Below are 24,085 nucleotides of genomic sequence, written 5' to 3'. Positions count from 1 at the left end.
GGACATGGCCTCTGCCTCCCTCTGCACATCCCAACCCACCTCCAGTGAGCCAGACATGGCCCCTGCCCTCGATCCACACATCCCAACCCACCTGCAGTGAGAAGGACATGGCCTCTGCCTCCATCCATACACCCACCCCACCTCCAGTGAGCCGGACATGGCCTCTACCTCCATCCACACACCCACCGTACCTTCAGCCCTCCCAACCTCAACAGCCTCCCATCAACACCTATCCTGGTATTTGTTCTAAGAAAGGGAAAAAAGCAAATTTTCTTACAAATGAATGACTTTTCTTATTTTCAATGAAGGACTACTGAGGGCGATCATCTAAAAGTCAAAGCTGTCAGACTAAAGAGTAGGCTCTGCAGAACAGATGCTGTCTCTTCCTGAGGCTGAAACACAAAAACAGATCCAGGAGATTGATTTTTAAGGCAACTGATCATCCATGAGCAAGGTTAACTCATAAGTTAGGTTGGTGGCACTCAAATCCCATCTCCGGCTATGTTCTTATTCAGATAAATGATGGTTTGTGGACAGATGACATTTGTCCTTTAACCAAGATTAAAAACAGAGTGTCCATAAAGGAAGCACATGGCATAGTCAAACGACACAGAATTTAAGTCTGGAGGAAGAAATTTCTTACCAAACTTTTAGAAGACTTTAGTATTATTGGCCAAATAAATAATTTCATAAGTGGATTATATGCTTTTAAACAGCAGAAATCGGTTACAAAATTCCCCTGCACTCAAGTTTTAGGAGAGCTTTCCTAATGCATTATTAACTAATGAGTGAACCAGTGCATTAATCATGAAAGCCATAAGAAACAACATAACTAGACATGGTGCCTCATGCTTGTAATCCCAGCATTTTGGGAGGCCAAGGTGTGAGGATGGCTTGAGACCAGGAGTTCAAGACCAGTCTGAGCAACATAGTGAGACCCCCGTCTCCATGAAAATAAAATAATTGGCCAGGCATAGTGGCATAAGCCTGAGCCTCCTGTGCCTACTCGGGAGGCTGAGGTGGGAGGATCACTTGAACCCAGGAGATCAACGCTGCAGAGAGCTATGATGGTGCCACTATACTCTAGCCTGGGTGACAGAGCAAGACCCTACCTCTAAAAAAAAAAAAAAAAAAAAAAAAAATTTAACTTTTTTTAAAAGAAAAAAAATAACCACAAGCTAAAATTACAGATGTTGAATGTTGAGGAGGCAGAAACCAAATCAAATATGTAAGCACACAGACAGAGAGAACATTTCCCCACCCTTTTTTACTTACCTTGGCATTGAATCAACCATTAAAGTACAATGCATGCATACTTACCGACAAAAACCAGAAATGTTTTTTAAACCCTGAAATTTGGCCAATAGTTCAAAGAGCTTGTTCAAGATTCTTGCCCTAAACATAAGGAAAGTGACAAGGGAACAATTTATTACAAAAAAATACTGATTGCAAGTCTGTTACATGCAGGCACAGATCACATACATGGTTTTGTTTAACCTTATAACAACACTGTGAATTGGGTATCATGATCATTTTGTAAATGAGGAAACTGAGGCTCACGAATTTGGATAGTGTGTTGTAAGTCAGTTCAGGCTGCCATAATAGAATATCACAGACTGGGTGGCTTAAACAATGGACATTCATTTTCTCATCGTTCTGGAGGCTGGAGTTCAAGATCAAGGTGTTGGCAGGGTTAGTTTCTGGGAGCCCTCGCTCCTTGGCTTGCAGATGGCCACCATCTCCCTGTGTCTCATATGGCTTTTCCTCTGTTTCTGTGCACCCCTGGTGTCTCTCCCTCTTCGCATAAGGATACCAGTCCTATTAGATTGGAGCCCCAACCCTATGGCCTCATATAACCTTTAACTATCTCCTTAAAGGCCTTATCTCCAAATACTGTCACCTTAGGGGTTGGGGCTCAAGCCCCATTGGATTTGGTGAGGACACGATACAGTCCATAATAGATATCATGGCCAAGAGCCCACTAAGAGTTGCTAAGTAGTAGAGCTAAGCCTGTCTGAATCTAAAGAGGACTCCTTCATCAGAGCTTACTGCCTCTCCCATGCCACAGCGTCTCAGAGTTGGGAGGCATCCCTCTGTGAGAGCTGACTCAGTAGAACCTGCTGGCAGGGACACAATTTTGCAGCAATAAGCTCCGTCCTGGTGGGCAGGATGGTGAAGTACTTACACAAACTAGATCGAAGAGCACAGAAGTCCAAATCAACTAGAGGCCTATCCAGATGGTGTGGAATAAAAATGGCTTTGTCTACTTTGTTTATAGCTACACAAATGGTATTTGGTTTCACCAGCCCATACAAAGTGTGCCGTTCCATTGTCCTCAAAGAGCCAGCCTTTCATTCAGTGTTTCTTTTCTTTTCTCCAAACCACCAGCTAACGTCCTGGAGGGCGACTCCATGGATCAGGACGTCGAAAGCCCAGTGGCCATTCACCAGCCTAAGTTGCCTAAGCAGGCCAGGGATGACCTGCCAAGACACATCAGCCGAGACCGGACCAAAAGGAAAATCCAGAGGTACGTGAGGAAAGACGGAAAGTGCAATGTTCATCACGGCAACGTGAGGGAGACCTATCGCTACCTGACCGATATCTTCACCACCTTAGTGGACCTGAAGTGGAGATTCAACCTATTGATTTTTGTCATGGTTTACACAGTGACCTGGCTCTTTTTTGGAATGATCTGGTGGTTGATCGCATACATACGGGGAGACATGGACCACATAGAGGACCCCTCCTGGACTCCTTGTGTTACCAACCTCAACGGGTTCGTCTCTGCTTTTTTATTCTCAATAGAGACAGAAACCACCATTGGTTATGGCTACCGGGTCATCACAGATAAATGCCCGGAGGGAATTATTCTTCTCTTAATCCAATCTGTGTTGGGGTCCATTGTCAATGCATTCATGGTGGGATGCATGTTTGTAAAAATCTCTCAACCCAAGAAGAGGGCAGAGACCCTGGTCTTTTCCACCCATGCAGTGATCTCCATGCGGGATGGGAAACTGTGCCTGATGTTCCGGGTAGGGGACCTTAGGAATTCCCACATTGTGGAGGCTTCCATCAGAGCCAAGTTGATCAAATCCAAACAGACCTCGGAGGGGGAGTTCATCCCGTTGAACCAGACAGATATCAATGTAGGGTATTACACGGGGGATGACCGTCTGTTTCTGGTGTCACCGCTGATCATTAGCCATGAAATTAACCAACAGAGTCCTTTCTGGGAGATCTCCAAAGCCCAGCTGCCCAAAGAGGAACTGGAAATTGTGGTCATCCTAGAAGGAATGGTGGAAGCCACAGGTAAGATGTGTTCTATCCTGGGATGGCTGTGGGATAGATGCTCATTTTAAACTGGACCTGATGTTCTTATCTATTACAAGATCTAGAATACTGAACCTCACTCAATATTGACAACATCCCCTTGCTTCATGACATAGTATGCCTACATGTCTCACCTGAAGTATATCCACCAAGAAGCCTAACCATTTAGTTTTTTAAAGCCCTTTGGAAAATAAATTAATGAACAATGAAAAATCACCATGTAATATATTTTAAGTCTCCAAATATTTACCTAAATTAAATTCTGATCTGTCTCTAAGGCATGTTTTAAATGGCCTTAAAACATTGCTAATTTAATTAAATACTTGGGGTTATTTGTTACCAAGTTAGAAGGAGGAAGTTAAGCCTTTCAAAGGAAGCCTGACAAACTGCTTTAATAAAAATGCAATTTCACCCATTCTTTGAGAGTCATTTATAAGGCCTATAGCATTGGTTTTTCTTTTGTATGAAGTGAGTGCCTAGTATCTCTCCACATTCAACCTGCTGAGCTCCCAGTAAGTATAAAGCTGCAGACACAGTAAATAACTCTAGCAGAAAAGAAAAAAGTTGAAGATCCATTCATCTTAATCCCGCCGGCCCTCCTGCTGTTAATGGCTAATCATTGGGATGTTTTAGGGAAGATGATCTGCTCAGGAAATAGAGAAAATGGTCTGTTTTTACTGACGTCTTCGCTCATGTCTGAAATTTGCACGTTACACATCCCAACAGCAAAGCAGGTTCTGCCCATGTTTGTATGTAACATCCCCCAAAACAGAGCCATCAGCTAGGACTCAAGATAACCATAGTGCCTCATGGGGAAAGTATAAACCAGAACCCTAATTCATTAAGGCCTTTATTGTTCTTTGAGGTAGTAATAGTGTCTTTGGGGTCCTTTTTCCTGATACCATCAGCCCTTTTATGCTTCTAAGTCTTCAGCTTGAGATTCAGGTGGTTTATATTGTCTGAAATTGCATGACCAGCAGGCTGGCCCATGTTCTTCATCAACCTGTGACAAGTAACTTAATCCTGTGATCCCTTTTAGGGAAAAGCCATGGGTCCCATGTTTCTACCTCCCTGTACCCAACAGGCAAGGTCACAACCTCTAACAAATTTCTTTTACGGTGGTGGTGTGAAACTTTTGCTATAGGGTTTTTAAATGCAGCAAACAGTGAAAACGTGAGTAAAGGGCTTTGCATGGAGCTCAATGGTAGGAGCGGTCTCCTTTCCATAGAACAAAAGGCACAGGAACCTAATCGGAAAGTAGCTTTAAAGAATAACAAAAGTCACTGTTGCAAAATAAGACATAAGTGCTCCAGGTGTTAACAGGACTATCTGTACCTTGAGCCTGATTTGGGGGTGCATTTGTGCGGCAATAGTTGGGTGGAGAGGAGGGGAGGAGGAAGGGAGATAGAAGGGAGAAGTAGAAGGGAAGGCAGGGAAGGAGGAAAAGGGGAGGAGGGAAGGAGATAGAAGGGAGGAGGGAGGAGAGAAAGGAGAGGAGGAGAAGGGGAGGAGGGAGGGAAGAGAAAGGGAGGAGAGAGAGAGGAGGAGGGGAGGCTGGGGAGGAGGGAGGAAAGAGAAATAATTCAAACAGGGAGCTGTCACTTTCCTACAGACCAGAAACTTCCCCAACCTCAGCTGAGCACAGGGACTCTGGATCCCCCTAGCGGCCACAGAGCTACAGCCTCTGACACTATGAACTGACCACTCAGGATGCAGTTTTTCTTTTCCCTTTTCACCATAAATTCCCCCAAGAGGACATGAGAGAGGGCAGTGTCTCCAAGCTCAAGAAGCAAAAACCACTGGAGACGTACCCTCTGGTTACTGATGCTAGTCTGAGCTTTAAATTGTGGGAGTTAAGCTTTGTGCTCCCTCAAACCAGAGCCCAATCTCTGTAAAATAAATGAATCTGGAATAAGCAAATTATCTTTGTGATGTCCCTGAGTCAGAATTCTCCCTGGGGCAGGCCCTGGCTTTCTGATGACAGCTGGTAATGAGTGAGCCTTTCCAAAGGGAGGAATATGGTTTTCTTGGTAATTAACAGTGATACTTGCCTCTGAGCACCCTATGGCCTTTCTACAGCTTTCATAGAGAAATCTGAGTAATTACCAGCAAAATCAATCCAAACGCTCACCCCATCCCTGGGAAAAGGCAACTGCTACTCATTTTCTTTTAAAAAATAGTTTTCTAATTTCTAGACTGGGGGGGGGGGCTTCTAGAAAGTTCTGGAGGTGTCTGGAAACTGGAAGTGTCTTGGTCTTTTCCTCAAGGGAATCGTAAAACTCAGTACCCCCAGCACAGCTGATCTCTTACGCTTCAGCAGGATACTGTTTCTTTGTGAATGAAAAGCTCAATTAGGATTTATGGGCATTAAACAGGCCCTTAGGGGAGAAAAATGCTTCAATCTCTCAAAACCACAGGAAAAAAAAAAATGTGGACCAAATGCACACTCGAGGAAAACAAATTCACAGGGATCTAATTATTCATTGTAGTGCTGGACTGGAAATCAGGAGCCGTGATAATAGCAAGCTGACACAAAACAGCTTCCCCTGCGCTCATCACTTCTTTCAAAAATGTCGCAGTTGACCTTAACCTGCTGTGCTCAGTGGTCTCCACGAGCAGGCCTCTTCCAGGGAGGAGGGAAGGCCCACATGGCCACCTTCACGCGGTGCCCTCTTCCCTGATAGGAAGCAGGCATCCTGGGCACAGGATGAGCCCAGCGTGGTGTTTTCCGGAGACCGGAGTTGTCCCGCAGGAGGCCACCTGGGTCCTTCCCTCTGCTGGGAGCTCAGGCCCGGTGCAGGCGAGTGGTGCTCTGTGGATGCACTGCCTTCCAATGCCAGCCGCATTGCAGGGTCAGGTTCCATTTTTAGAAAATGAAAGTGGGCTCCTTGAAGGCTGGAAGTGAGCCCCCCTTTCATGGCCTTGAAGGGACTGCACAAAAGACAGACCCACGCCCACGCAGAACAGCCCCGAGTCCTTTGTGAATGGCTTTGGCCTGGTCCCGCCTGAAGTCAGGAGGGACATGCCAGGCGACCTTTCAAGAACCTTCCAGTCATGTGGTTCTATTTTTGAAAATGAATCAAACCCTGGAAAATTCTGACACCAGCCACTCAGACATCTAGGAGTTGGCTGTGTCTCATCTGCAGATATATTTTTAAAGGGGGCCGTTTATGTTCCTGACACATGGGCAATTTTGAGATAGTGGTGTTTACAGAAGGTTTCATAGCTACGTAAACAAACGTGCTCAGCAGCTGTGGCCCATGTGTGTTAAAATAGTAAAGCATTCATATAGACTGTTATTTATAGAGGGCAAATGGGCCTCGAGGCAAGATGACAGCCACGCAGCGCTGGGCTTGCTGCCAGTCAGCCCCCACTACGGCCTTGCTGATTGACGAACTTCCACATTTACCCCCAGCGATTATACAACTGCGACAGGCAGCACTTGCCCACTCCTCGGCAAATGTGCCGGCAAGGATGAGTCCCCGTTAAGCCTTTTGGTTATTTTACACTTCTTTTGATGGAACCTATCAGACTTACACAAAAACAGACCCAGTAGTATCACTAACCTCTGTGTCCCCTTCATTCTGCTCCAGTGATTATCAATTCAGGGTCAAACTTGCTTCCTCTGTATCCCCACTCATTGGCTGCCCACCAGAATCACATCATCTTCATCTGCAAATATTTCAGTATGTGCCCCTAAAAGATAAGGATTCTTTTAAAAACATAGCTATCATACCATTATGACATCTAAAATAATGACCAATGAATTAAGATCCAACATCTACCAAGTGTTCAAACTTCCAATCGTCTCTTACATGTCACAGTTTTTTCTATTTACAATCAGCTTGTTTGAATCAGGATACAAATAAGGTTAACACATGGTGATTGGTTGAGATATCTTGTAAGCCTCTTAATCTATGACTTCTTCTTCCATCTGTTTTTTTTTTTCCAATAAGTTTTTCTTAAAGAAGATAACTTCTGAAAGATTTAAATACTGCATAGAACACTGGGGAGAGTGGAGGATGAAACACACCAGAGAACACTTTATAGACAAGGAGGCAGGGCCAATTAATCGGAAGTTGCCATCTGGGAGTTAACAAGGAGGACAGCCAGTGTTCACTGGAAATAGGTGAAGGCAACCCATCACCCATCCTTCACCACAGAAAAGCTCAGTTCTGTCACTAGTATAGCTATTCCCAGGCAGAGAATTTTAGTCACATAAATCACACCACAGATCATAAAACTTTTGAGTTGGAGGGAATCTTTGCCCATTTCACAGATGAAGAAATGGAACCTCAACAAGACCCGTGACTTGGCTAAGGTCAAATAGCCACTAGCAGGGCAGGACCTTGAAAGCCACAGCCACCAATGGTGTTGTCGGGCACTCTGTGTTCAGTGCCCTTTGCACCACGAGTGCTGCTGATTCATGATGATTCGGCAGAGAAATGCACCCAGAAAAGACACCTGATATTTCTTTTCTTTTCTTTTCTTTTTTCTTTTTTTTTTTTTTTTTTTTTTTTTGAGACAGGGTTTTGCTCTCGTTGCCCAGGCTGGAGTGCAGTGGCGTGATCTTGGCTCACTGCAACCTCCGCCTCCTGGGTTCAAACGATTCTCCTGCCTCAGCCTCCTGAGTAGCTGGGAGTACAGGCATGCACCACCACCGCGCCCGGCTAATTTTGTATTTTTAGTAGAGACGGGGTTTCTCCGTGTTGGTCAGGCTGGTCTGGAACTCCCCACCTCAGGTGATCCACCCACCTTGGCCTCCCAAAGTGCTGGGATTACAGGTGTGAGCCACCGCGCCCAGTCAACAACTGATATTTCATGTGCAGATGACTGGTATTAATGTGCCCTCAATTCTTTTCTCTCACCATTAGTTCTTCCTTTCCTTTAAGGTTCTTCTGTTTCCAAATGTTATCAATTCATTTTTAAATTACGTAGACATTGACATCAATTTTAAACAACTATATATCAGAATGAGATGTACCACAAAACAATTCTGAAATCAAAATTAAATAAGCATTGTCTACAAAAATACCCCTGGAAGAACATGATGTTCTGTCAGGTCTGATTTCCAGGCACATTTTTCTTTACTGTAATCAAAAATGCCAATCTACCCTAGCAGGGGAGAATATGAGATTGCAGCCTTTGAAAAGATAAGACTGCTGAGGGTAAGCATCACCATGCTCTTAAACTGTTTCTAGTAATGATATTTCATAGCTGCTACATTTTTCAAATCTTATTTTTCTCCTTTTGATAATTTACTACTGATCCCTCCATTGCCAAGCCATTATCTCCAATTTTACCATTTTTTATCTTAAGAGTTATAACCCCAACCACCCAGCCTGGGAAAAGAGTTAATTGGTGAGCTCTGAAATGCTAAGAACTTGGGTGAAACTCTTCATAGAGGCATCTTCCTGGAGAATCTCTGTAAGGAGTGATTTTTTTCAATTTAAAGACATATGAATATGTTTTTCCTAGGTCAAAATCTGCCACCCGTAAATCAAGAAATCCAGCTCTCCTTTCTTTTTGAGCATTAAGTGTAGCTCATTTATTCAGGGCTTCCTTCCAATATGTCTATCTCATTATAATATATCCCAGTAGTATCATTGGCTGGCTGGGTAAAAACTGGTGACAACTGCTCCCCAAATATGGTAAACTCTCTATAATCCTCCACAGCTTGGGGACACTGTGTTCTGGTTCATCAAATGTCTTAACAATTGGATTTTGGATGCTATGGTGCACACATAGTCTTAACTTTTCTACCACTCCTTCCAAAAGGCAGGCTACTGTAAGAAACCTAGCATTATAACTCCACTAAACATTTCCCATACTTTAGAAGACAAGGAGTCAAGGTCACCGTATATTACTGTGATTGAAAAAGGCAAAAATTGTTCATTGTTCACCAATACCAGAAAATCCATTGTTCTTCCTTCTCCAAATGGGCCATAAGAAGCCACTAAATTAGATGCTCAATAGAAGTGAGTGATGATCTCTCAGTATATACAATGTGGAATTCACAGCCATTGGACAAAATTGGACTAGCATCTAAATTTAGCTCAGACCCAAACTCTAAAGTCAATACTCATCTTCCAAAGGAACAGCATCATCCAAATTAGGAGATGAATGTCAAATCGTGTGAAGTCTCTAATTAGCATATCCTTAAACAAATAGAGTTTTATTATTTCCTAGGGCATTCAGTAATACAAGTGCGGACAGCAGGTTGCCAGCAAAGCAGTTTTACTCAACAATTTCTAATGACCGGAAGAGGATCACTGGGGAAAGCTATGTAAATTATTCACACACACACACTCACAGATACTCCCCCCACACACACACACTCCTACACACATACACACACGTGCATACACATGCACACACAAATACACACGTATACATACATGCACACACACATACATGCATACACATGCACACAAGTACATAGACACATATATACACATGCACACATACACACATGCATACACATGTGCACACACATATACACACATGCATACACACACATGCGCACATGTAAATACATGCACACACAAATACATGTACACACAGGTATACACACATGCACATGTAAATACACACACATATACACACATGCAACACAAATACACATACACACAGGTATACACACATGCACACACATGCACACACAAATACATATACGTGTATACACACACACATGCACGCACGTGCATACACATGCACACACAAATACACATACACACACATGGATACACATGCACACACATATACACACACACACACTTACTAAACAGCTAAGCAGCCTGAGGTGCTGCTTCTTCAGTCAATCATGCCCTTGCTCCACAGTGGCACACCCACCCACTTATAACCTTGTTTGTTATATTAATTACTTAGTAAGCTTCTTTTTCCAAATTAACCTCTCTGGCTATAGCTCAGTTCATCTGTGCCCCTTTGTGTCATTTACAGCATCAGGCCATCCTGGGTTCAAGCCACAGTTGTTCCCTTCCCTGCCTTACATAACCTCTGTCTGTCTCCATTTCTTCAACTCTAAAATGGGAACAATAATGGTACCTACTCACGGGTAACCTTTCAACCCTCTGAATTCCATTAGAGCAGATCATCTCTTCCTCTATAGACCACACAGGCGAAAAACAAGAAAGAGTAAAGCTTTGCAGGGACAGGAGGCCGGGCAGTCGGGAGGCCCAGTCCCAGCGAGCATCTTCATTGTCCCCAGGGACCTTGCAGTTAGTGCTGTGATAGAATGACAAATGACTCCCCTCTAAAACCACTCTGAATAGTCAAAACAGCGAGTGTTAACCTGTGAGCACCAAGCCACACAGTGCACAAGCACAATGCAAGGGTAAAAGCCAGCCTGGCCTCTGCCCCGGCTACCTGCCATGAATGACAAATCAATGGGATCTGAATTAATGAGAATCACTGGACTCAGTCAGAAAGGACTTTGCATTCCTATAGATAGTAACGTCTCATCATTCCAATTTCTGCCAAAAGTGGACATGAATGTAGATTACTCCCAGGTCTTCTGAGGCAACTGTTCAGTGAGAACAAGACTAATCGTTTACATTTGAAAACAATATGATTTCTATATTCCCATTTCCTCTCCTAGATTTTTCATAAGAATTCTGAGGTATCAGCTGATGTTCCAATTTAGAAAATGCATTTCTGTGCTGTTAACTCAACCAAGTAATATTTACTTTCATGGTTAGTTCTTATAGATACATCTGCTTTAAAGTACAGCTATACTTCAACAAAGTGGACAGTAAATGTGAATTTCTATGTAGCCAATTTCATTATTCTCTGTTTACATAGAAAGAATGATAGATACTATATCAGTCTGCTTTGGCTAAGTTATGCTGCTGTAACAGACAACCCCAAAGGCTGAAAACAGTGGTTTATTTCTCATTCGCACTACATGGCAGCAGCAGCTGGTTACAGCCTGTTTTCTCCAAGATGCAGACTGAAGGAGCAGCCCCTACATAGGACACACCGTTCTTAAGTCAGGGAAAAACAAGAGGCAGGGCCAAACACTCGCTTCTGCTCACAATTTGTTAGTCATAGCAAGTCATATGGCAGCGCCTAATGTCAATAAAATGGGGAAATATAATTTTTTCACAGGAGCTTCGAGTAAATCATTGAGAGCAACAATTTCAGTTTACCACAGATCGCCTCATGGTTTTGAAAACCAGTAAGCTGAGCTGAAAAATTTTTTGTGAGTTAGGTTTTGAAATGTGTGGTAGTCATTAGTATGTTCACCAAAAATTCCCAGCTTTCATCCTTTCAGACACGTATTAGATTGCATTTCCCTATTCTTGTTGAACAGGGCTATGCGACCAGTAGTCCCATCAATAGAAACATTAAGAGGTGAGTATCCCTCTGGTGGAAACTTTACAAGCCAAAGTGTGTTCCCTTCCCACTTCTAAGGCTCTCGTGGAAGCACATGTCACAGAGAAGCTTCTGTCCTCCTGACCCTTGACTGGCTTTGGAGAGTAGACCTCAAGCCAAGTCCCATGTGATATACAGGATGACTGAGAAATAACCTTATGTTGGGTTAAGCTACTGAAATTTGGGTTGCTTGTCACCAAGGTAAAATCTAGCCTATCTTGCCTGATATAAAATGTCACATTAACATTTTGACAAGTTGGCCATTGTATACTGCCAAGCATACTAGACTTGCCAGGAAACGAATCTGTAGCTGGCTACTTTGCAGAACTTCTCCTCTAGCCTTTAAATTCTTCCTTCACTGGTGAAGACTGAGATCAGACAGACTGAATTCAAACTCTGTCTCCACTCTTGACTATCCTTGTGATTGAGTATATCACATTCCTTACCTTCACAAAATCTTTTTTTCCCCATTCTGAAAAATGGGAATGATACTTGTACCTACAAAAAGATTCCACGAGATAATCCTGCACATCCTTCACTGTGGAGCCTGGTGCGTAGTAGGTGCTCAATCAATTAAGAGAGTGACACTATTATTCTGTGAATCATACTGTTGTCATAGCTGTCATTTATTTCATGCCTAATGGATGCCAATTACCTTATTAGATGTTTTGCATGGATTATTTTAAATCTTCAAAGCAATTCTGAAATGTGGGTACCATTCCCATTTAACAAATGAGGAAGTTGGCTCTTGCAAGGGGGCTGGGAAGACAGTAACTTGGCCAAGGTCACCCAGCTGGTGAAGTGATAAAGCCAGGATGCAGTCTCAGGGCTGCCCCTTCCCCAGTCTATCTGCTCCAGTGCCCCTCTAGAGGAGCCTACACAAATCCTATGACATGTTTGAGGAGCTCCAAGATAGTGGTTATTGATTCGAGTTCATTAATGCACCAACAACTATGGCTCAATGATATATAATTTCTTGATTACAGGCCATGGCTTCTCCACTGGGCTCCCCTTTCCTGACTGCAAGAGGCAGGCAGGAATGATCCAGTCTTGCATAACAGTTGGTATTGAGTCCCTTGAAAGGGCAGTCTAGAGGCTCCCACCCTCCAGTTCTACCCAATTCAGTGTTATCAGGTGACTGTGCCAGTTGAAGCTCTGGGTTAACCCCATCCAAAATGTCCTGGTGCCATGCCAAGTATAACCCAAAGTGCAACCAAGCGGCCAGCTGACAAACCCTTAAGGGAGGGAAAAAAAAGTTTAACATTGAAAGGGAAAAATCTATTTTGACTCTGAATTCCCTGCCAGAAAGCACTATAATAAAAAGATATAGGCTTTGATCAGCCTAATTAAGCTCGGCTGGGGTTTCCATTCCACTGTAAAACATTCAACAAGATCCTTTTTGGAGATGATGATGATGATGATGATGATGACGACGACTCATACTGAGGCCATCCTAGGAAGATTTTAATTATTCATCTGCTAAGTAAATACATTTCCTTTTACATTTCCTCAAGCATGTTTTATATAGTGTAAATATTAATAGAAATCTGTGAAAGACGGATAATGGAGGGCTTGATGAGTAATGGGATTAGAGGAGAATGTACAATAGGGAATAGCTGAGATGGCTAGACTGTAGAGACTGAGTCTAAAATAGACTAAGGCTCCATTCGCATTGGCTCAAAATTATGTATGTTTAATACAACTTGGAAAGCTAAAGTAGTGATAAAAAGCAGGGCTTTGTTTGCTTAACATACTCAGTAATATGTACTTTATGTTTCCTCAAACAAAGTTGGAAAAGGTGTACAACCTCAGGGGAACAAATATGCTGCTGGTTCGTGATCCCCCTAGATGATGTTAAGGTTTTCTGAGGTCCGACACAGATGGGTCAAGAGAGATTTTCAAGCACTTTCCTGGTCCCTCCAGCAGAATTTCTTTTTGTTCCCCCAAAGGGACCTCAGCATGTTCAGCATGGCCTGCAGACCCTGTGTCACCCCATACCCCCAAGGCTAGGGGAAGAGAGAGATCATATCTGTGAAGCCAACAACAGATGGGTCATGACTACAAATGAGAGGGAAGGCAGCTTGAGGGGCCACCCACAAACCAGGCCCAGCAGGGCAAGGCGGGGCTGGATTCCAATACAGCTGCATGGAGTCACATCCTGGGTTTGGTGGATGAATTAGCAAAAGCCTCACCTGTGGCTGGATTTCTCATCCCCGACATTGAAGAGGCTCAGTGTGGGCACTTTGAGTTCCTGTGCCAGCCAGGCAAGGTGTCCTCCACTACCACATTGAAAGGTAGAATGGCACAGTGGCGTTTCTGTCCTTGAGTGCAGTCTGACACATACTTGACCAGGTACAAGGAGCATCTCATGAACAGTGAGCAACCATGACCCAGGAAGGTGGTGGCCCAGTGGAGAGGGGGCACGGAGGGTGTTAGACGTTTTGTGCACTTGCCTTCAGGGGGTACCTGTCACATGTCTCACCCCAGGGTCTCTTCTTATAATGAAACGAAATCCACAGACGTAATATGAATTTAATATAAATGTTTAGTCTTTTTATCTTCCAACCCACTAAACTCATGATTTCTACTTTCTTCCCTCTCTTCAGTCCTTCAACACCATCTCCCCCTTAGATAGCAACCTGGTCTCATGCTTAGTTGAGAAAATAGAAGCAATCAGACCGAACACTGGCATCTTCTCACGACCATTTCCACCACATACCTGGGCCTCTCCCTCTTTCCCATTTCTGCCACACACCTGGGCCTCTCCCTCTTTCCCATTTCTGCCACACACCTGGGCCTCTCCCTCTTTCTTCCCCCCTGTTGCTGTGGAGCCCTGTTCCATCAAGGGCCATCTCCAACTCCCATTCCCTCAGCCTACTCAAAGACTTTTGGACTACAACCATCCTCTTTCTTTCCTCCATCACCAATTTTTCCTAATAGTTCTATTTCCATCAACATCAAAACATTCCCTAATATCCACCACCTCAAAGAACAAACAAAGAAAAACAAAACTATATTTCTTTTGGTGCCATGTCCCTTTCTAGTAGTTTCCCATTTCTCAGCTCTCTTTCCCTCAGGACTTCTAGAAAGAATCACCTGTCCTCTCCTTCGCCACTTTCTTACTTCCCATCTCAAATGGGCTTCCCTTCCCACCACACCACCAAAACTCACCAACAACGTCTATCCTGCCAGATCCAAAGACCACTCCACTGTTCCGGTGTTCCCTGGCCTCTCCACATCATTAGCGCGCTTGACCGCAGCCTCCCTCTCCAGCACTTTCTTCCCTGGCACTCATGACTCCCCTACTGCTTTCCCTCCTACCTCAATAAGAGTGCCTTTCCATTCTCTTCTGCAAGCTATTCTCCTCTTCCCAAAATGCCTCAGAGCCTATTCCAACCAGAGTCCTGTCCCCTACTTTCCTTCTCAGAGACTTCAGCCCTTGGCTTTAATTACCATCTTTTTCTATGTGACACTAAATTTCTATCTTCAGTACTAACCTCTCCCCTGAGCTCTGCACTCAAAGATTTAAATGCATACATGGCCTAACAAGCTTGTACAACCAGTATGGCCAAAGCAGAAGCTAGAGATTTCCCAAGTCCTCTAGAGGCTGTTCGGCTCTTCATCTTCCCCGGGGCCATAAATGTTATCATGAGCCATACAGTGACTCAAGTCAAAAACTACAGCGTCATCGGAGATTCATCTCAGTCCCTTACCATGGAAATCCTATGGGTATTACTTCCAAAATATGTCTGTCTCTATGGCCACCATCCCAGATTAAGTTGTCATAATGTGGAGGCCGTGACGTTCAACTGGTCTATCTGCTAATGACCACGCTACCAAAGTTCACTTGGCACAGAACAGTCAGAGCTTTTTTTTTTTTTTTTTTTTTTTTTTTTGTGAGACAAAATCTCACTCTGTCATCCAGGCTAGAGTGCAGTGGTACGATCTCAGCTGACTGCAACCTCCGCCTCCCGGGTTCAAGCGATTCTCCTGCCTCAGCCTCCCGAGTAGCTGGGATTACAGGCGCCCACCACCATGCCCAGCTAATTTTTGTATTTTTAGTAGAGACGGGGTTTCACTACATTGGCCAGGCTGGTCTCGAACTCCTGACCTCAAGTGATCCACCCACCTCAGCCTCCCAAAGTGCTAGGATCACAGGCATGAGCCACCGTGCCCGGCCCAGAGCACTCTTAATAAGACATAAATCAGAGCAAATCACCTCACTTGCTTAAAACCCTCCAGTGGATTTTCACTGCACTTGGAAAAATCTTTGGCCTGTAAGATCCCCCTGGCCTGGCTCCTGCCTGCTTGTCCGCTCTCACCTCCAACCTCTTCCCAACTACATGTTGCAGCCACATGGGTTTCCAATCCTGAGCACAGAGATCTTGCTCAGGAGGTCTTCTCTGATCACCCAAAAGAAACTAGCTCTCTAACCACTGTGCATCATACAATGCTGTGTGGCACTCATGGCCAGCTGACATCATCTCATTAATTTAATTATTACCAATTAGAATGTAAGCTCTGTGAGAGCAAGGCCTTGTCTTGCTCATTGCTATCCTCTCAGCACCCAGAGCAGTTCCTGGACCATAGCGGGCCCTGGATAAATACATAGGTACAGAGAGAATGAATGGAGGAATAAATGAGTGAAATCTCCTGTGTGGTCACAAACCAGACTGGTCTCTTAAGCACATAGAAAAGAAGTCTTAAGTCACTTAAAATTGCCACACACACACACACACACAAAGTTAACCTGGTCTTGGTCAAACCTGAAGCCTCTACCTTCTGGCAATGGGAATAACTCCAGGCAACCAGTTCCAACCGCCTCCTCCCTGTCTCCTTCAAGGTTCCCTTCCTCTACCTGCAATTCAAAACCTCAGTGGTTCCCCAGGGCTCTGTCCTGCACCCTCAATGCTTCCCTTCTGCACATTTTCCCAGGCAATCTCTTCCTGCCTCTGGGCACCACCTCCGTCAGTATAGAGGTAGTTCCCGCAGGCACAGCCCCATGCCTCTCTCCTAAGCTACAAACCCAGGCAGCTGTGTCCTCCTGGGCATCTCCATCGGGTTGGCTCTCAAGACCCTAAAATATAATGTGTCCTAAAGTCAGATTTGCTTCCTGTCATGCATTACATATCTTGATGAAAGGAACTTTGTCTCCCAGGTGCCCAGGTCGGAAATGACCTGGCCATCATCTTGTGCTCTTCCCTCCCACGTGCTCCACAGCCCAGCTATTCCCATGGGGCTGCTGCCAGACCATAGGCTCTCTTATGCAAATGAGCAAAAGGCACCCCTCCTCAAGACACTCTACTGCCATCTGCTGGGAAGTCTGTGTAATAGGTCTATATAGCTGTACCCCTAAGATGTGGTGAGTTGTGCAGTGTACATCCTGCACAACCATATGAGGCGGCCCTGGCTAAGCTTGTCCATTCCATCTTGTACCTGTCTCTAGTACCCAAACATCCTTTCCTCTCAGGGGCTTGGCCGCTGCCCTGGTTCATGCCACCAAGCCCTCCTGCTGGACCATTACCATGCTCCATACTGATCTCCCTAAATGTAGTCTCTCGTTTTTGCAATTCCCTTCCTCATCATTGTCAGAATAAACTTTGTAACATAAAAATCTCATCCCCTCACTCCCCGGTTCAGAGATTCTCAATAGCTTCTGAGGAGCTAGAGAATAGAGACCAACCACCTTTGCCTGTCACAGACATGGCATCTCTCCAGGTGTCCTGTCCTTTGCCCCACTACCTCCATAGGCTGCAGACGTTCCTGAATATGCCATGGATTATTTCAACCCTGACCTGCACATGTGTTGTGACATCGTCTCTGCCTAGGATACCCTTTTCCATTACCTTTCCAATGACTCCTGCCCACAAATCTCCCTGCAAATGCCACCCCTACGGAACCTTTCTCAAAAGTCCTCCCTCTGCTTCTGCTGAGTTTCTGCAAATCTCCATGATGTCTCATGGGTGACTGACCACATGTGGGTATCCTCAACAGACTACACTTTTGAGGATAAAGATTATGCCTTTTTTTTTCTGTTCCCAGAAAGTAACACAATCTGGCACATGGTCAGTGTTCAATAAAAAGGATGAAAAAAATAAATGATTTTTCTAAAAATAAGGTGTGGCCTTTCTAAATATGTCTCAGACCCTCAAGAGTTTCCTTTCCCCCGGACGCTATGTAATCTGGGCTCTACCAGTTGTGGGCAACATCTGGCTTCCCTATGAAGGCTGTCATGTCATTTAATGTAAAAATTAAAGACACATTTTACTAAGAGTCTATTCTATAGGTTCCCCTCCCACCCAGTATTCACCACGCATCTTATAAACTCCATCTGACATAAATACAGAGAGTTTAAAGCGGACATCCAAAAAGCAAACTTGTCCCCAGATTTCAGTCTCAAAATCACACAAGAGACTCTGCCAACTAGGAATATCCCTGTGCCCCTTTTTAAAGTGGGTCTAGTCCAACAGAGACTCTCCAAGGCCAGGAGATTGGACTCCAAGAGCAGCCATGCCCCCAGGCTTTCATGCTACCTAATTACACGCTCAGGGATTCCCTTTGATGTTATCTGATTTCCCTGGCAAATCTCCTCCCCTCTGCCAGAGGAACAAGCTGGCTCTCAGAAGAGCAAAACATGGGAAGGGTGATCGCTTTCCAGAAGTTTCTAATTAATATGAATATGAGGTATCCATATCAATAAAAAATGCTCTATCCCTAAGTATCCCTTCACCCTGCAGTAATAGAGGAGGAGTGGGAAGGATGAGCCTCCAAAACCATGCAAAAGGCCTTTTGAAAGGTAAAAACTCAACAGGCAAGGGGTCCAAAGCTGAGGTGTACTCAATCTGCAGGCAAAGACCTTCCAGAACCTTCCATGTGCCTGGCATTGTACAAAGATAAAAAGGACAAAGTCCTGCCCTTACGGAACTGGTATTTTAGAGCAAGGATTAAGCAAAGCATTTCCTGTAAAAGGCCAGATTGTAAATATTTCAGGGTTTGTGGATAGTCTCCGTCACAACAGCTCAACTCTGCCATAAATTGTGTTTATGAACACATATCATTTTCACATGTCATAAAGTATTATTCTTCACTTTGGATTTTTTTTAACCATTTTAAAATGGCAAAATTAGCCAGGCGCCGTGGCTTACACCTGAAATCCCAGTACTTTGGGAGGCCAAGGCAGGAGGATGGCTTGAGCCCAGGAGTTCAAGACCAGCCTGGCCAAGATGGTGAAACCCCATCTCTACTAAAAATACAAAAAAATTAGCCAAGCGTGGTGGCACACACATGTAATCCCAGCTACTCAGGAGGCTGAGGCATGAGAATCATTTGAACCCTGAAGGTAAAGATTACAGTAAGCCAAGATCGCGCCACTGCACTCCATCCTGGGTGACACAGCAAGACTCTGTCTCAAAAAAAAAAAAATTACCTGGGCATGGTGGTGCTCGTTTGTGGTCTCAGCTACGAGAGAGGCTGGGGCAGGAGGATCAGCTGAGTCCAGGAGGTCGAAAGGCTGCAGTGAGCTATGATGGTGCCACTGCACTCTAGCCTGGGCAACAGAGCGAGATCCTGTCTCAAACAACAACAACAACAAAAGTCAAAACTATTTTTAATTCTTTCCTCACATAAAAACAAATTACAGTACAATATGGAATGGAATCATATACATAAGAAAACATTTTCGATGAGGAGGGGACCAGCAGGAAGACCATGAGCCCCCCTCCCGCACTCCCAGCCAGAACCGCACTTCGAGTGGGCACCGCATCATCACTGCCAGGATGCAGCAAGGGCAGCCCCCGCCTGGAGAAGCAGGGCAGCCAGCATCCATTTCTCCTGGACAGGCAGAAGTGGCCACAGTCCATGAGGAGATGAGATCATTTGCATGTGTATTTGCATTTGCATTCTCCCTGGATGAGAAAATAAGGGGGAGATGAGGTTTCCTGACCTTTGGGAGGAAGATACAATTAAACTTCTGTTCACAAGCAGAGATCCCGCAGTAAACAGTACTACTATTAACACTCTGTTTTCAAAGAAAATGATAAAAGAGCATGAGTGTCTTTGTTTAACGACTGTTTGCACCAATGCCCCCATTTCCTTTTGGGCTTGCTCTGTCTTTCTTTGGGTGAAAAGTACTCCCACTATTTAAAGTGTCCCAACTCCTCACACCGACATTTATTCTTATCATAAATGCATTTGAACATTAAAAGTCCCAAACTCCACCCACTCCAAAAGAGACTCTCTTTGTGCAAACTCCTCTCTCTCCCACCCCCATTTGCCTAGGAGACTGAGTGTAACTTAGAATAATGTACCATCAACAAATATAAATCACACATCCACACCACACAACCTTATCCTCTCTCAGGCGATTGTGGAACACTGTCTATGCAGAAAGGCACCATTAACAAACTCTTTGAAAATGCATCCAATCACACAGATCAACTATTGCCAACATGGCCTCCAAGGAATATTGTTTGAACTTTCTCATCACCAAACCAACCAAATGTGGTTGGTGGGAAGCCCTCACAAAGACCTGAAGATGTGCTTTGGCTTAATTCCTATCCAACTGATAGGCAGGACATTGGATCAGAATAATTGCAACAAACGCTTGAGTACCAGTAGCACATATGAAATTTCTCAACTCAAAGTCGTTTTCTTCTAGAATGGATTTTCCCTGGAAAACACACATTGGGAATACTCAGGTTCTTCCTGGCTTGCTTTGTTCTCTGTCTTTCCCACCCCACTTTCTATGGCTCCTTTCCCCCGGCCAATCGAAATTCTTCACACCCTGTAAGGTCCAAGCAAGTCTGCCTCTTCCATGAGGCCTCACAGGGTTCAGCCAGTCCTGTGCTCCCTCCTCAAACCAGCTCAGCTCTCCCCAGCAAGGGGAGCACCCCAATGGTCCCTGTTCTGTTTCCTACTTCCCCCATGTCAATGACATTTCTCCAGGCAGACTTAAGCCACATGGTGGTCAAACAATCATCTTATGATCTTCTCGCTCCCTCCTCCCCTTGGCACCATGCTGAGCACATGAAGACTGCAGCACCTGTTGGTGACAATTTAGGGAGCCTGTCAATATACCTCTTGGCCTGACTGTGGATCCAAACCATAGGAGAGTTCATTGAGGACAATTTGATGAGTGAATCTGGCTACAAAAGCTCAACATAGCTAACTCATTTCAGATCATGAAATTGATCCTGTTCGCCATGCTACCTCAGGAGCTAGGGGCAGAAGGAATGATCTTCCACATTTTACCACATTTATCATTCTCTCTAGATATAGACACACATGTAGATGTATGTGTGAATGCATGTATACATGTGAGATTTTTTTAATCATTTGAAAGTAAACTGTAGGCATGATGCAGTTATGTAAAAGTGAAGACAGTCTTACAAAACCACAGTGTGATTATCAAAATCAGAAAATGCGTATTGACATAATGCTACTATATCTAATCTGATATAGTAGCATCTGCAGACTTGATTTAGATTTTGCCAATTTTTCCAACCATTTCTTCTTATATTCTAGGAAATCCCAGGTCATGATTTGTTGTCCTGTCTCTCAATCTCATATTATCTAGTGGAATTCTTCTGTCTTTCCTTATCTTTCATGACATTAATTTTTTTAAGACTATAGAGCAGTTATTTTGTAGCATGTGCCTCAACTTAAGGTTTTTAATGTTCTTTTCATGATTAGATTCAGGTTATATCTGTGGGGCAAGAATACAAAGTGGTGCTGTGTCCCTCCCAGTGCATTATATCAGGAGGCACATAACGTCAGCTTTTCCTAATTTGAATGGTGTTAACTTCTATCTCTGGCTCAGGTGGTGTCTGCCAGGTTTCTTCACTTTAAAATTACTAGTTTTCACCTTGTAAGAAGTATCTCAGAGCAGGTACTTTGAGGCCATGTAAATATCTTATTCCTCCTCAAACTTTGCTTTTAGCTTTCATCGATAATTCTAACCTGAATCGGTTATTTCTACAATGGTTACCTCTGATTGCATGGTTCTTTCTACATTGACGTGTTATCTTTCAGCTATAAGGAAGAGCTTTTCCCCTCCCTTAGTTATCTATTGATCTATCTATATCAGTATGGATTCATGGATTCCTCTTGTATTCAATGAGTTATAATCTGCTACTGATATTATTTGTGATGCTCACATTATCCCAGATCTGGCCAGTGGGATCCCCTTCTAGTGGCTCTTTGCCCTTTGAACATAATCATTTTGTGTGTTCTTCCTTTTTTCTGGCACAAAAAGATGTTACAGGCTCACCTTGGACTTTTTCAGCTCCAGCTCTGGAGTCAGACATTTCTCCAAAGATTCCTTGTTCCTTTTACTATGGAATGGTCTTTAGAAGCCAAGACATAGGCACTTGGTGTACCGAGAAGATATTCATACCAGGTCCCTCCATTTACAAAAGAGGTCAGTTCTAGCCCAGCTTAACTGGCTGCTAAGTACACGTATCTGAACTAAACTCATAGCTCAAAAACACTGCCTTCCAGAAACTGTCAGGGAGAAATTCCAAGCTCCTCACTCCAATACTTACCAGCATGTCGATCTGGAGTGAAAACATGTAGGGAGGTCTGCATAAAGTCACAGCTCCTGCATTCTTCCAGAAGTCTCAGACCCAGCTCTTAACACCTGCAGGAGGATCAAAGAGCCACCCTACACTTAGAAGCCCACTACTTTTATTGAGCTGCATAATGTAAAACCCAGCCCTGTGAAACTGACCCTGTGTCTGCTAGAAGGTGGTGTTAACTTCCCCACCAGCTGCCTTATTGCAAGCTCTCTGGAGAAATTTCTTCATGTCACAGCACTAAGAATAGTTGGACTTTTGCTTAGCCATTGATTTCCTTTTATGGGATGGACACTGTAAGTTCTATAACAAGCCAGGTCTCCCTTGTGGTTGCAACAATGCCTGGAATCAAATTTATGGTGCATGCAGCAAGATTGTGCATCATTATGGTGTGCATGTTCACTTCATTCCTGGTGCTTTTTAGGACCCTACCCTAGGGGCTGCTCTCTCCATAGCACCACCCCTAAAATTGGCTGTGTTATATGCTGTGTATATTAGTCAGCTCAGGCTGCCATAACAAAATATCATAGGCTAGGCAGCTTAAACAACAGATATTTATTTACTAATGGTCTGGAGGCTGGAAGTCCCAGATAGAGGTAGCTTGGGTTCCTGGTGAGGGCCTTCTTCCTAGCATGAAGGCCTTCCCACTCTATCTTCACGGGGCCTTTCCTCTGTGCAGGCACAGAGAGAAGGAGCCCTCTTTTGTGTCTCTTCTGGAATTACTGGATCAGGGTCCCCACCTGATACAATCTAATGAGTAGACAGTGGGACGTTTCACCTTTGGGACCTCCTCTAAGTACAGTCACATTGGGAGTTAGGGCTTCAGCATAGGAACTTGGCAGGTGCACAATTCAGTCCATGGCATTACGCAAAGTACTTCTATTCTTCTTGGACCAAATCAGAGCAATAATAAAGGGACACAATGTTTTCATCATCACTAAAAGTCTGTAGCCTCCACATAAGTTCCCCGACACACCGCTGACACCTGGAATAGAGAACCTGACTTTTTGCAGACTAAAATGTTGCAAGGGCCACACATGTAACTTGATCGATGGTGCTTTACCTAAAGTTATGTAAGGCAAAATCCCTATATGTAAAATGTGGCTTCTTATTCCACAGTCAGGCAGTATTGAAAGATACCAAAAATACTAACAGTACTCTTTCTCCAAAGCTGGCCATGCCCCTTCTCTATTTGAACGTGTGAGCTTGTCCTCACTAAAAGAACCATCAAGGTGGAGAAGGTCAAGGGTCTGGGTGAAGGTAATGGGAGGCTCTCCTGGTGAGAAGCACCAAGATAAACACACAGCTGGCCATCCATGGGTCCAATCGTCACCTCCACAGCAGCAGAAAGTGCCTTCAGGAAAACTCAGGGCCCACAGGTATCTGAGGCTGCAGTGTGGGGAACACCACCTCTGTCCCAGGAGGGGCCTTTCTCCCTCCAGAACCTTCTCAGCACTTTCTTACTTCCCACACCCCTCTGGCAGGAAGGCACCATTTGCCCAGTGGCTGGCACAACACAAAATTATTAGACAAAAAGGCTAGAGGATTAAATGTCAATGTTTAGATAATCAATGTAAAGAAGTTTTATTTGTTCCAATGTTTGTTTTTTTTTAAAAAAAATGGTAAATAATTTAATGAAGATAGTGGGCACATGGAAGAAATGAAAAGCGTGAAAAGTATTTATTTCTGCAGGAATGAGTTCAGGTTGAGGGAAGAAAGTGGGTACCACTGGAAGGAGGGCATGAGGAAGCCAGACTACCAAAACAGTTCTATGAAAAACTTCTTTATAA

General features: G+C 44.2%; 1 protein-coding gene across 2 annotated transcripts in view; it reads left to right on the top strand.

Annotated features, from left to right (window-relative positions):
• The window catches only part of KCNJ6 (potassium inwardly rectifying channel subfamily J member 6), a 295,076-nt gene that overhangs the window by 202,777 nt on the left and 68,214 nt on the right, over positions 1 to 24,085 (top strand). For both annotated transcript variants that reach the window (XM_016938537.4, XM_063803681.1), the window contains exon 3: positions 2,389 to 3,309. In XM_016938537.4, coding sequence (XP_016794026.2) covers positions 2,389 to 3,309 — 921 coding nt within the window. The remainder of the gene's footprint in view (positions 1 to 2,388; positions 3,310 to 24,085) is intronic.

Source organism: Pan troglodytes, chromosome 22 (genome assembly GCF_028858775.2).
Source record: "Pan troglodytes isolate AG18354 chromosome 22, NHGRI_mPanTro3-v2.0_pri, whole genome shotgun sequence".
NCBI lineage: Eukaryota > Metazoa > Chordata > Mammalia > Primates > Hominidae > Pan > Pan troglodytes.
Note: the sequence above shows the minus strand (reverse complement) of the source record. Positions and strands in the feature narration are given on the sequence as shown.